General features: G+C 36.3%; 1 protein-coding gene across 2 annotated transcripts in view; it reads right to left on the bottom strand.

Annotated features, from left to right (window-relative positions):
• The window catches only part of WDR17 (WD repeat domain 17), an 80540-nt gene extending 70284 nt beyond the window's left edge, over positions 1-10256 (bottom strand). For both annotated transcript variants that reach the window (XM_021694223.1, XM_021694224.2), the window contains exon 1: positions 10191-10256. In XM_021694223.1, the coding sequence (XP_021549898.1) occupies positions 10191-10256 (66 nt within the window). The remainder of the gene's footprint in view (positions 1-10190) is intronic.
• Between the last annotated feature and the right edge of the window lie 4924 nt (positions 10257-15180).

The following is a 15180-nucleotide window of genomic DNA, read 5'->3' as shown; positions in this document are numbered from 1 at the left end:
CAACATGTGAAATATCACACAAATGAAACATTAACACATAAATATATATATATATCTGACCCATGACACAAGTCTAATAGGTAACTGTTCAATGTATCCCCAGGAACCGTCCACCTCAACCTCCCTCTTCTCTCTCTACCCTGACACCTAGTGGTGTAAAACAAGCTACTCTGAACCAAGGATACTTGGTACTGTCTTTCAAAAATAAAGCAGTGTCTCTGTATCATCTGCTTCCTTCTCAGTATCAGTGGAATCATGTATTGACCATAACACTACATTTATCCTTTATTTTAATGCTCATCAATTAGTAAATTCTAGTCAGTTTCATTATCTCCAATTTATTTATAAAGTTACTTTCTTCTTTATATCTTTTATATTTCATTTTTCCACCTTCTAGAAAAGATCTCTTCTTTCCTTTCTTCCCCAAATCTATCTTCATCCCATTAAATCCCCTTATCTGACTGGAACTAGTGGGTTTTTGGGTTTTTTTTTTTAAGTAAAAAGTTATCTGAAGTGAAAAATTCCATGATAACCAAACCGTGCTTCAGTCTTTGAGCGCTTATAAATAAAAATTTTCTTTCCTCCTCCCGTGGCACCTGTATTTCCTCAAGCACTAGCATTCCTGACAAATTTAAGAAAAAAATACATATTTTTTTTAAACTAGTAATGTTACAACATTACTTTTCACTGAAAATATATATTATTTCAATGAGTCGAACAGGCTTCTGTAGTTTATCTTTGGGGTCTATGATTACTATTAATGTTTGTGTGTAAGTAAAAATGGTTTCTGATTTATGTTTAAGCAAATTTTGAGTTTATATCTGGAAAAGAAACATGAAAGATTTCAACAAACAGGTAAAATGGAGTCATTTTTAAAATTTTCACTTCCTGCTTTTTTATCTTTTTTAAACTTAATAAACTGTTTTCAGAGCGTGTTAGTTCCACAGCAAAACTGAGTGGAAATTACAGAGAGTTCCCATTCACTCCCTATTCCCCAGTTACACACGACCTCCCTCTCTGTCGAAACCTCCCATCAGACTAGTACATTTGTTACAATGATGGGCCTACACTGACCCATCATCATCACCCAGAGTCCATAGTTTGCATTAGGGTTCACTCGTAGTGTTATTCATTCCATGGGCTTTGACAAATGTAGGACATGTATCCACCATTTTGGATTGTACAGAATAGGCACAATGCTCTAAAAATCCTCTATGTTCTGCCTATTGATCTCTCCCTCTCTCAAAAACCCCTGGCAACCACTGATATTGTTACACTCTCCATAGTTTTGCCTTTTCCAGAATGTCATATCATTGTAATTACACAGTATGTAACCTTTTCAAATTGGCTTCTTTAAGTCAGTAATACACATTTAAGTTTCCTCTATGTATTCTCATGGCCTGATAGCTCATCTCTTTTTAGCAGTGAAAAATATCCCCTTTGCTGGATGTACCCTGTTCATGTATCCATTCACCTACTGAAGGACACCTTGGTTGTTTTCAAGTTTTAACAGTTATGAAAAAGCTGCTATAAACATCCATGCACAGGTCTCTGTGTAAACGTAAGTTTTCAATTCATTTAGGTAAATAACAAGGAGTGCAAAAGGAGGTGATTGCCGGATCCTGGTAGGAGTATGTTTGTTTTATAAGAAATGATCAAACTGTCTTCCAAAGTGGCCGTACCATCTGCATTCCCACCAGAAATAAATGAGAGTTCCTGCTGTTTCCCATCCTCACCAGCCTTTGGTGTTGTCAGTGTTCTGGATAGGCCATTCTAATAGGGGTGCAAGGGTAACTCACTGTTGTTTTAATTTGCAATTCCCTATGTCGGACATCTTTCCATATACTTACAGGCCATCTACCTTCTTCAGTGAAGGGTCTGTTCAAGTCTTTTAATATGCTAGAAAGGCTCAAGAACTCAGAGAAATATTTTACTGGATTCCTGGTTTATTAAAAGAGGATATTAACTCAGGAACAGCCAGATAGAAGAGATGCATAAGGCAAGGGATGTGGGAAGGGGCAAGGAGATTCTGTCCTCTCAGAGGGGGCCACATGTTCATCAACTGGGGAGCCCTCTGAACCCTTTCGTGTTTTCCTGGAGGCTTCATTATACAGGCATGGTTGATTAAATCACTGGCCATTGACAAAATCTTTCAACCTCCAGCCCCTCTCCCCTCCTGAAGGTCAAGGGGTAGGACTAAAAGTTCCAACCCTCCAAACACAGGTTGGCTCCAGCCAGCAATCAGCCCCCATCTTAGGTGCTTTCTAAAAGTCACCTTATTAGCACAACAAAAGACACATTTATGGCTCTCAACACGTGGGAAATTGGGTCATCTGAATGACCAAATATATATTTCTTACAAATCACAATATTATAAAATGTTATTATTGATTCAATTTCTTTAAAATGTAAGCCTATTCAGATTGTCTATTTCTTCTGTGAATTTTGGCAAATTGTGTCTAAAGAATTGGTCCATTTCATCTAGGTTACCAAATTTTGGTGTATGGAATTGTATGTAGCATTCCTATATCATCCTTTTAATGTCCATATATAGCGATATCCCCTCTTGCATTATTGGTATTGGTAATATGTTCCTTCTCTCTTTTCTTCTTAATTAGTCTAGCTAAAGGCTTACAGATTTTACTGATCTTTTCAAAGAAGCAGCTTTTTGTTGTTGATTTTCTCTGCTGATTTTCTATTCTTGATTTCATTGATTTCTGATCTAAATTTTTATTTTTCTTCTCTTCTCCTTAACTTTGGATTTAATTTGCTCTTCTTTTTCTAGTTTTCCAAGGTAGATTAGATGATTAATTTTAGATCTTTCTTCTTTTCTAATATAAATTTCCTCTAAACACTGCTTTTGCTGCACCCCTTAAATTATGTTGTTGTATTTTCAATTTCATTTAGTTCAAAATGCTTTTCAATTTCTCTTTACTTTGATCCATGGGTTATTTAGAAGACTGCTGTTTAGCCTCTAAGTATTTGGGGATTTTCAAGTTATATTTCTGTTACTGATTTGTAGTTTAATTCTGCTGATGTCTGAGAGCAGAGCTTGTATAATTTCTATACTTTTAAGTCGTTGAGATGTGTTTTACAGCCCAAAATATAGTCTATCTAGGTGAATGTTCCATGTGAGCTTGAGAAGAATGTGCAATCTGCTGTTGCTGGAGTAAGTATTCTATAGATGTAAATTAGATACAGTTGATTGAAGATGCTATGGAGTTCAACTTCGTTCTTACTGATTCTGTGTGGTAGATCTGTCGGATCTGACAGAGTAGTAAAGTTTCCAACTATAATAGTGTGCTCATCTATTTCTCCTTGCCCTTTTATCAATTTTTGCCTCATGTATTACAATACTCTGCTATTAGGCACATACACATTAAGGCCTATTATGTCTTTTTGGAGTATTGACCCTTTTATCACTATGCAATGTCCCTCTTTACCCTTGCTCTGAATTCTGTTCTGTCTGAAATTAACATAGCTATACCCACTTCTTTTAATTAGTGTTAGCATGGTATATCTTTCTTCATCACTTTACTCTTAACCTATATATGTCTTTACATTTAATTTGAGTTATTTGTAGACAACATGTAGTTGGGTCTCTGTCTTTTTATTAGTGCATTAGATCACTGATGTTCAAGGTAATTATTGATACGCTTGGATTAGTATCTACCCTATTTTTACTGTTTCAATTTGTTCCTGTTTTTGTCTTTCACACTTTTTCTTTCTTTTGTGGTTTCAATTGAGCACTTTTTATGATTCAATTTTTTTCTTCTTTCTTAGCATATCAATTATGTCTCATTTAAAATTTTTGCGTGTATGATTATCCTAGACATTGTAATATACATTTACAACTAATTCAAGTCTACTTTCAAATAACACCATTCTCAGGTAGTGTGGGCACCTTATAGTAACAAAATATCCCTAATTCCTCTTCCTATCCCTTTATCATTGCTGTTATTCATTTCATTTATACATAAGCAACACAGCATATATATACACACATATATATGTATACATGTGTGTATGTATGTGTATAAAAGCATAATCAAATACATTGTTGCATTTTTATTTTGAACTATTATTTGTTAACAAGATCAATTAAGAATAAGAAAAATGAAAGGTTTTCTTTTACCTTTACTTATATATTCTCCAATACTCTTCCTTTGTTTATGAAGATCTGAGCTTCTGACCTATATCACTTACCTCCTCTGAAGAACTTCTTTCAACATTTGTTGCAATGCAGGTCTATGGCAACAAATTCCCCAATTTTTGTTTGTCTGAGAAAGTCTTTATTTCTCCTTCACTCATGAAAGATAATTTCACAGAGTATGGATTTCTTGGCTGGTATTTTATTTCTCTGAACACTCTAAATATTTCATTCATTCTCTTCTTGCTTTCATGGTTTCTGAGAAGTTGAATGTAATTCTTGTCCTTGCTCCTCTGGTTTTTTTCAAGATTTTCTCTTTGATTTTTTTGTTTTTTAGTTTGAATATGATTTGCCTAGGTATAGTTTTGTTTTTGTTTTCATTGTTGTTGTTTTCCATTTATCATGTTTCATATTTCCTGGGCTTCCTGGATCTATGGTTTGCTGTCTGACATTAATTTAGGGAAATTTTAAGTCATTATTACTTCAACTATTGCTTTTGTTCCTTTCTCTTTCTACTTGATCTGGTACTTACAGTATGTGTATGGCATACCTTTTTAGTTGTCCCACAGATCTTGGATATTCTGTTCTGTTTTTTTATTTCCCCATTATTTTTTTCTCTTTTCTTTTCAGATTTGGAAGTCCCTACTGTCATATCCTCAAGCTAAGAAGTTCTTTCCTCAGCCATATCGAGTCTACTAATGAGCTCACTATAGACATTCTTCATTTGCTAGTGTTTCTGATCTCTCGCATTTCTTTTTGATTCTTCTTAGAATTTCTGTCTCTCTGCTAAATTATCCATCTGTTCTCATATGTTGTCTATTTTTTATTAAAGTCCTTAGCATATTAATCATAGTTTCTTTAAATTCGTGGTTTATGGGCGCCTGGGTGGCTCAGTTGGTTAAGCGACTGCCTTCAGCTCAGGTCATGATCCTGGAGTCTCTGGATCGAGTCCCGCATTGGGCTCCCTGCTCAGCGGGGGGTCTGCTTCTCCCTCTGACCCTCTTCCCTCTTGTGCTGTCTCTCGTTCTCTCAAATAAATAAATAAAATCTTTAAATTCATGGTTTGATAATTCTAACATTCCTGCTATATCTGACTCCTGTTCTGATGGTTTTTTATTCTCTTTAAACTGAGGGGTTTTTTGCCTTTTAGTATGCCCTGAAATCTTTCCTTTAGAGGAAAACGTGATGTACTGGGTAAAAGGAACTGTGGTAAACTGACCTTCAGCAATATAATGGTAAGTTGTGGGAAGAGAGGAAGTGTTCTGTAAGTCCACTGATTAGGTCTCTGTCTTTTGGTGAGCCTACTATGCCTGTGGAATGTGAATTTCACCAGTGATTCTTGGGGAGGGTGGGGGTTTATCCCTTAGGTGGGACATGATGGGTACAGTGAGCTGGAGTTGGTTATTTTCCTTCCCCACATAGGTTAGGCTCTGAAATAACCAGCACGTTAGGCTCTGGTAAAACAATTTCTCCCAAGAACAACCTTGCTAAGAAAAAAATGTCATATTTCAAAATGGTTCCTTTTCTTCTCCCCCTGCCAGAAGCATGAAGGGATTTTCCCTGATCTTCAGGGAAGATCCCTGGGAAGACCTGGTAGAGATCCTGGAGGTTAAGCACACAAGCCTGGGGGTCTTCCTGGAGTAAATTAACTCTCAGACCTGGGACATGAGCCTCCAGCAATTCACCAATTATAGTTCAGGTTTTCCTATTCTGGCTCTGGTTCCCACAGAGGTTTTAGCTGGTAGGTCTCTGCTCCAGGAGGTTGTTAATTTCTATAACCGCCTGTCTGTCTCTCCAACTGTGGAAGGAGCAATTTGCCTCGTGACCTCACTTCTCTTAGAGATCTAAGAAGAGTGGTTGATTTTTCAGTTTGTTCAGCTTTTTATCATTTTAGGCCGAAGTGAAGACTTTTTTTTTTTTTTTTTAAGATTTTATTTCTTTATTTGACAGAGAGAGACAGTGAGAGAGGGAACACAGCAAGGGGAGAAGGAAAGGGAGAAGCAGGCTCCCCATTGAGCAGGGAGACCATCGTGGGGCTCAATCCAGGACCCTGGGATCATGACCTGAGCCGAGGGCAGATGCTTAAGACTGAGCCACCCAGGCGCCCCCCCCCCGAGTGAAGACTTCTAAGCTCCTTACCTGCCAGACTAGAAACTCAAAGTCCGTTGGCTATTTATTGAAAATAAATAAGTTACTTCAAAATTCATTTTGTCAATGTATTTTTACTTTAATTATCAGTTTATTTTGATTTACTACTTTTATTAATTTACTTTTTAATTTCCAAATTTAGAGAATACAAAAATTTCCATATTGTCATACAATTTGGTATGAGCTTGTTTCTAAGCAGCTTTCACAAGTCTTAAAATCTAACAACTTAATTCCTTTTTAAATTCAGAGTTGAATAACTTGTCCAAACCAGCCATTAAAATAATAAGCAGGATAAAACAAAATGGCAACTTATTGTAAAAATCCATGATTTTAAATGAAATTTGAAAAAATTATACATCATTAAATACATGAATACTATTTCATTTATAAATCTTATTTATGCATTTAAGCAGGCAGTATTAGGGAGCCTGGGCTCAGTCAGTTAAGCGTCTGCCTTTAGCTCAGGTCATGATCCCAGGGTCCTGGGATCGAGTCCCGAATCGGGCTCCCTGCTCAGCGGGAACCTGCTTCTCCCTCTGCCTCTGCCCCCTGCTCATGCTCTCTCTCTCTCGCAAAAATAAATCTTAAAAAAATAAAAATAAATAAAAAATAAAAGGACAGCATTTGAAACTTCCACATTATTTTTCAAAAGTATTATTAAAAATATATGTAATATGATGTAGCTTTTATTAAGGAGATAAAAAGAAACATCCAGAAGCTTTTGTTATCTTTGTACTCAGCATGAATGGTTACACACTAACGATTCTGCATTACTGAACATGGAAAATGTTCCACTGCAGGTCCATTCCAAAATATATGCCTTTTTTTCAACATAAATCCTAAAAAGATATGTCACATATTTAGGGAAATAAATATATGCCAACTGAATGTTACAGTTAATTATTGGTTTCAGATAAATATTATGTACTTTTTTGTATCCTTACTTTAGAATAGGTTTCATTTTTAGGTGAATGACTTAAGAATTTCCATGTCCATTCTAAAGACTTGTTGCTTCGGAAAATATAATCTTTCTGGCCCAGAAACAATATGCACACTTTAAAGATGAAGTACTAACCCCTGTGGTACACTGAATAATGGAGAGTTATAAAGGCTTTGGGAAGAAAGTCTGAGCACGGTGTCACCCCACATGTAAGTGACAGTGTCAGCAGGCAGCCAACAGCCTACGTGCAAAGGTAGTGTTTTCTTAACCTAAATCCAATTTTTTGTTTCAATCTCATATGAAATACAACACCTACATTACAATTACAGTGAAGATGCTCTACACATTAAGTACATGAAATAAAAAAAAAGTGATGAGTATATTTACATTAGACTTTTATAATATTAAAGTTCACTTTTGAATATGCAAGAGTATGTTGATATGAAATAATCACAATGAACTTTAAAATCTAGCTAGAGTTACAACACTGCCAAAAATAAAATTGTAAAACTAAGCTAAAATCAAGTTCATATATATGTGTCTGTGTATCTGCAGAAATATATACATATGCCATAAATATTAATTCTATCAAAATTAATTCTATCAAAATTTTGTACTAAAGATCAAACTCACACTTGTACGTAATTTTTCAAACAGTACATTTCTAAATTATAATTTTAACTTAAAAAATCCAACTTATGGGGCTCCTGGGTGGCTCAGTCGTTAAGCGTCTGCCTTCGGCTCGGGTCCTGATCCCAGAGTCCTGGGATCGAGCCCCGCATCGGGCTCCCTGCTCAGCGGGAAGCCTGCTTCTCCCTCTCCCATTCCCCCTGCTTGTGTTCCGTCTCTTGCTGTGTCTCTCTCTGTCAAATAAATAAATAAAATCTTAAAAAAAAAAAAAATCCAACTTATCTTTTCCTGTGAACATTTTTAAAAAATACTCTATTCCCACCAACAGTGTAAGAGGGTTCCCCTTTCTTCTGCATCCTTGCCAACATCTGTGGTACTCCGTGTTACTGTTCTACTTCACATAAAATGTAATAACCCCACAACCATACTTTCATTCACCCCATACAGTCCTTTGTACTATTATCAAATATGCTGTATCTATGTACATTCTAAACCCCACACTTCAATGTTATAATTTTGCTTTTAAATAAAAATTAGGAGAAAAAAATTCTATTGAAAAATTTGTTAATGCTGGATGCTGATTATATAGGATATATATGCCCATACACATCATCTGAAAAATAATAAGCTGGACTTTTAGAAGAAATTAAAGTCCATATTCATGTGCCAATTTTCATTACTTAGAATATATCTTTCATTCTCATCTAAATCTACATAAGAACTGACCAAAACTTGAGCCAGAAGAAGCTCAAACTCAGGAAGAGGACAATATGGTAATTTCAGGGTTAAACTGTATCTACATATAATAGCAGCTACTTTTGTAATAGGTCTCAGAGCCAGGAATTCATTTATAAAGGCCAATGGTAGTATTAAAGGGCAGGCTGGGGTTACAATGGAGAAAAAGATTTGGAATCCTCATCATCTCTATGAACTACGCTGAAGTCACTAAAGGAACACCCAATTTTAGTAAAAAGCATTTTAACAAGTTAGACTACCATCCCTATGCTCTCCCATTGAGAAACATATAGACTACACTTGGAAAAAAACACCCTTTGGTTCCAACATCAAAAAAGCACTAATTATTACACTGAAAATGCATGCACACAATACAAACAAAGGGTGCTGTCAACGTAGCATGCGTGTGTCCAGTGGGACTTATTAAACTCATAAGCTGAATTATTTCCATCATTTAGGGATAAGACTGAAATTCAGAATGACAGGCTACCCACTGATTCTGAACCTGTTTTCTGAAGAACGCTTTAGGATCCACAACAGGAGGATTACTCTCCAGAGTTTGCTATTAACTGGCTGCAGAGATGTTTACCAGCTTGTTTTAGAGCTGAAAAAAAAATCTTAGGAAAAGCCCAAAAGGCAGGAGACTTTAAAATGCTGAGGAATTACAATTCAAAAGATAACTAAAAGGAAGTAAAATACTGAGAAAATGTCTTTCATGGACGGGTGGAGGAGGGACCCTGAGGAAGTAAGGTGGGAGAGAAATGCAATGCTTCCTATCTTTGGTATCCTTTGCCTTCCAACAATGACAGGGAAGAAAGCTGGTGAAACTGCAGGAAGATACTCTGGCTCTTTTGTTCCACTCATTAATAAAAAGAAAAATCCAGGCCATGGAAGAAAAGAAAAATCCACAAAGTGCCTTCATTTAAATGATTGAGAAATCTTCCATTAAAAACGTGAAAATAATAAAAAAGACATCGTATTATTTTACACTAAATCCATTTTGATTAGATGCATTTTTAAATAGCAGTTTTCTACTATGGCAATAGTAGATCAGAATAGCTATTTTCAAAATACTATACAAAAGTTGCCATGGTAACAATGCAAATCTTTTGAAACATAATTAATTGCCTAAAAATTCATCAGATAGAACATGGCACTCTTCTTCAGAAAATTTTTGCATTTTCTTTTACAATATTAATATAATACATAGTATCATGCACATCTTCTACTTCATTAAATGTTTTTCTTTATGTAAAATGACTATTAAAATATTGTTTTTATACATTAATCTCATTAACAAGAATTCTATTTTATATTTAAAGCCTGAAGACAATCTGAAAACATTAAGAATTCATGAAACAAAGACAGAAAAAAAATACCTTTTCTTCAGTGTATTATTATGACTATATTTATATATTATCTTCTTATACCTCTGCTTTGGAATCTATCAAGTATCTTATTTACCCTCAAAATACTGCAATGCAAAAATGTCTGCAACATAAATGACAAAGAAATACAGCTGCATGAGTAGTAAAGCAGAAAAAGAAATCCACAGAAAATCATAATCACAACATAAATATATCTTACTCTTTGTAGTCCTTCATACCAATCATCTTGCTCAAACCAATTTGAAATGTAAGTCATCCAAGCCATAGAATGTTTCTACTTTAATCAAGGCAATTGGAAACTCGGCATCAGAATAGTCGGCACCTAAAGTAACAACAATGTGTTTCAACCAAACAGCTTTACCAAATCTGCCTTGTGAAATGTTGTTCAGTACACAAAGCTAGAAGCACACAAACATTTCAGCTGAAATAGTTTTAATAATTTACAAATAATAGTATCTGTAAAAATAATGCTAAACCAGAAAATGTAAGCCTATACTCAAATAGGAAAGAAATATCAAATAATCATTATGTTGTTGTATAGTACCAGCAAATACTTTATCAAATATTAGGCTTTCAGTTTTCATTCTAAAAAAACATACTTGATTCAACTGTTGCAAGAGATAGGCAAATTACATCTAAAAGTTACCAAGTTACAAATAAGGAATCCAGAGAAACCACAAAGCAACAGGAAGCAGAAAAGTAGTTCTATTTTCAACCTTAGGAGTTGGAGATAAAGCCAGAAGAAATCTTCTAGGTTAAAAGGTATACAATGACAAGGCCAAGTCTATATTTCTATTTGCTTCCATCTCCATCCTTGAGAGTTAAATCATTTTACAGTTAGCTGATTGCTAATTACCTAAGTGCTTCAAAAATTTAGAGACTGCACATCACTTAGTAGAGGGCTAACATGTTCAACAGAGAATCAAAAATCACATGAATTCGGCTACTTTTTCATTTTACTCACTTCTGGAAGATACTATTTACTGGCCATGCTAAATAAGAGATTTCTTGATATACTGGAGAATACGTGAACTTCAAAATATCCTCTGCAAGGTTCAGGTGCTTCACCCAACATATAGCAGCAAGTTCTGACCTTTTCCTCACCAAACTCATCAAACCATTACACCTCAGTGGAGAAAAAAGGAAAGAGAGGGAGTAACGGAGGGGGGGCGGCCCAGAAAGAAAGAGAAAATATTTGGGTAATTTGTTTCATTCTTCATATCCTAGAGTAAGATACCATTTGTTCTGGCATAAAAAAGGTACACTTCTATGACATATAAACATCACCATGGCTGACTGAAAAACAGCTTTATCTCTAAAAATCTATCAGATGGAACATGGCACTCTTCTTCAGACTAATTCTTCTTCTCCCTTTTCTTTTTCCTAGAAATATTTTCAAATATCTGCCTGAAGCCTCAGGTCAAAATGCCTGGGAATAGGCTCTCACACAGGAAGTTGTAGGACTAATAAAATCTCTTGTTTAATTTGTTTACATCTTGATGACTTCCTTGATTCTGGACCCTTTCAACCACCTCTAAACATTCTTGACTTTCTCCTGCATTTCCCATTTCAGTGACTATCACTATACTCTAGACAGTAACCTGAGATAAAAAAACAGCAAGCCGGGGCACCTGGGTGGCTCAGATGGTTAAGCGTCTGCCTTCAGCTCAGGTCATGATTCCAGGGCCCTGGGATCGAGCCCCACATCAATCTCCTCGCTCAGTGGGGAGCCTGCTTCTCCCTCTCCCTCTACCTCTCCCCCTGCTCATGCTCTCTCTCTCTCTCTCTCTGTATCTCTGTGTCTCAAATGAATAAATAAAATCTTTAAAAAAAAAAAAAAAAGCAAGCTGTCTCTGACTCTTTCATCATCTTCCCCTCCCTGTGCCACTACATTCGATCACCAAGTCTTAGCAAACTGTCTTTAAAATATCTCTTCAAAAGGCCCTTCTCTCCATCTCTAATGTCAGTGTTTTAGTGAAAACCCTCATCATGTCTTGTATGAATAAAATAGTTTACTCACTCATATCCTTGCTTGCACTGCAATTCCTAAACATGTTCTATACCATCATCACTTTATGCCTGTTAGTTTTTAAATTCTTCTGCCTGAGCTGTCCTTCCCCTTTTGCTGTGAATGAGATCTGTCACATTTATGGTCCTCTAAGACACAACTTAAAAATCCTCCTTCTTTGAAGACTTTCTCAAATGCAACAAATCCCTCATCTGTTTGCCTTTATTTACATATTTGCAAGGATTAGATACTGATTATTTGTGTAGATACAAATTGTGAGTTCTCCAAGGCAAAGGAACTTGCCTTATTCATCTTTGTATAGAAGATACAAAATGTTTGTTCAGAGAATTGACACTCACAGCCCTAGAAGTCTGTCAGCTAATGGCAGTTCACATGAAGCAAACTTACATATTTCTGAAACTTGGAAAGGGTCTAAAGAAATGTATCCAGGTGACAGGTAATATACTCACCAACAAATGAAATGGGACTACCATTCAATTCCTTATAGGGAAATGGCTAACCAAATCATTGGTTATCATTTAAGACATTTTTTAAGCATAAAATTAAATGCCAACTTGAATTGGTAAAATTATTTTATAATCATACCAGGCACAAGTATATTTATTACACCATTTTAAATACAATGTAGTTAAAATGAATACCTTGTTCCTAGGGCACACAATAGTTCAATGCCTTATTCTGTGATATTTTTCCATGAGCACTATTTACCATATTTACAAGAATTAAGAAAAGTAAAATATTTCACATCATGTAATCCCAGATGAAATATGATCTTGCATAAGGATACGCACTTCCTGGTGGTAGTCAGGTGTCTTGATGATCTGAGAGTGAATAGAATCTGGTTCATTTAGTGTAAGAACAACTGACAGTTTTCAACTCTCACATCTGCTTGATGGGTTAGGACTGTCTGGAGTGCAGAGCTGAAACCTGTAGCTGACCTCCGAGGGGAAGTATGTCATGATCACTGAGCAGTAACTGAGACCAGAAGAAGACAGTCATGGTGGCACTTGGTCCACAGATTTGTATCTGTGCATTAGTCTGTGGGTCTAATTGGCCAATTATTGCTAAAATCACAAATTTAACTTAATTCAGAGTCAGAAAATTCTTACTACCTCTTATGACTAGTGATGGAAGGAAACAGTAATCAAAGGGAAATGTCACGTTAAAAAAGTAAAGAGAATGAAGTAAAATCTTGTGTGTTGTCAGAAAACTTCCTGCAGGCATTCATATCCAAACACACAAGTAACCTGAAGTTTGATTATTGGTTCTGACTTTTTTATATCCCTCTCTTTATCTATATCTTTGCCATGACCCTGTCCTAGGCAGACTGCATACCACTGCCTATGGCTTTGGACTTGCCCTGTGACTTGTTTTTGTCAGTGATATGTAGGCAGAAGTCAGAGTATTCCAGTTCCAAGCTCTAGCTAAAGGGCCTATTTTCATCCATATCCTTGCGCTTCAGCCAACAAAGCGAGAACATTCCATGGCTACCCTGCTGGTCCAAGAAGGATGAGAGACACAAGGAGGAGAGCTGCCACAGACAAATCACAGATCTAAGTGAGAAGCAGAAACACTCAGCCAAGCCAAACCTGTTGTAAAACCCTAGTATTATACTTGTGAGCACAATAAATGTCTAATGTTGTATTTCGCTGAGTTTTGGAGTGGTTGATAACAAAATATTTTTGTGGCAAGAGCTAACTGATACATTACCTCGACTGCAGGACGAAAGGCACTCTCTATGGAGATTAGTTGATCAAATCAATATTCTCACCTTACCTACATGAGGAAACCCAGGTCTACTGACTGTAGGAAATAAACAAGATTTAAAGAGTTATGCCTATGTCCCTGGCAAAAGTTTTAAAAGACAGGATTTTTAAAATGAACTAAATATAGCAAGACATATTTATATAAGTAATCTGAGTTATCTCACGTTCTTTTTCAACCTCTAACAATCACTGAAAAACAGTTGAGTTTTTCTTTTCATAAGAGAGAAGTAATCAGCACATTTTGTATGATCCATTCATGTGCATGTGAAGTTTCCATTTTGCTATGACTCTCCCTTGTTTAGAAGTGCTTTTAATTCTTTGTGTTAGAACAGTTAGGACCAACTAGGGGATAGAGCAATTTTAAGTAAATAAAGTAGGGCTCTGCTCTCACTGAGAAGCTGGTCCTATCTGCCAGTCATCAACACCCTACTATAAATATGGGGATTAAAATCAAGACACATGTCAGCAGTCCCCGGTCTAGAAATGAAAGTACTCAAAGTTCTCTGGTTGTGATTTTTTGTGAACCTAATTGTACCACATCCTGAAATGTTTATTTCTGCTTTCTTCTGCCTAACTTGATAATGTTTTCATTTACTCATGCCTGTTTAAAATCCTAAAGAGAGTAAAATGACATGTTTTGCCTATCCTAATGTTTGGGCTCCATGATGTCTGTTTTGATTCTACATTTAGATTTTTCCACCCAGTTTTACCTGATTATCTCAGACCAAGATAATGGCTTAACCCTCTGAAATTTTGTTGGCAGGCAATCTTTTCTGTACTAAATTCATCCCCTCCAAGTTATGTCCTCTTACCTACTGTACTATCTCCAGTTCCTACATTCTCTTAGTCAGCCCCCGTCTCTGCTGTCTAATGAGACAGCAATTATATTTTAAGCTTCCTAACAAACTAAGTAAACATGTGAAATAAGCACAAGGCATTGCTTATTCAAACAGGGCAAAATGAAGGATAAAATAAATGGCATTGCTCACAATTATTCTCTTTTATCTGCCTGTATCTGTCCTGTCTAAAGTCACGGTAAGTTAGGGGAGAGGACAGGGGTTGGGAAAGAGACTCAGGATGTGCACACGGGCCTCATGCTAAAGATGTTGTACAAGATGACAGAGATCTGGGACCATCTGTCTGCTTACCCGTACTATGAACAGATACTCCTCTTTTTTTTTTTTTTTTAAAGATTTTATTTATTTATTTGAGAGAGAGAGAATGAGAGACAGAGAGCACGAGAGGGAAGAGGGTCAGAGGGAGAAGCAGACCCCCTGCTGAGCAGGGAGCCCAATGCGGGACTCGTTCCCGGGACTCCAGGATCATGACCTGAGCCGAAGGCCGTCGCTTAACCAACTGAGCCACCCAGGCGCCCAACAGATACTCCTCTTGAG

The sequence above is a fragment of the Neomonachus schauinslandi genome, chromosome 2 (genome assembly GCF_002201575.2).
Source record: "Neomonachus schauinslandi chromosome 2, ASM220157v2, whole genome shotgun sequence".
Lineage (NCBI taxonomy): Eukaryota > Metazoa > Chordata > Mammalia > Carnivora > Phocidae > Neomonachus > Neomonachus schauinslandi.
The sequence above is the reverse complement of the archived record's forward strand: the minus strand, read 5'-3'. Positions and strand labels throughout refer to the sequence as shown.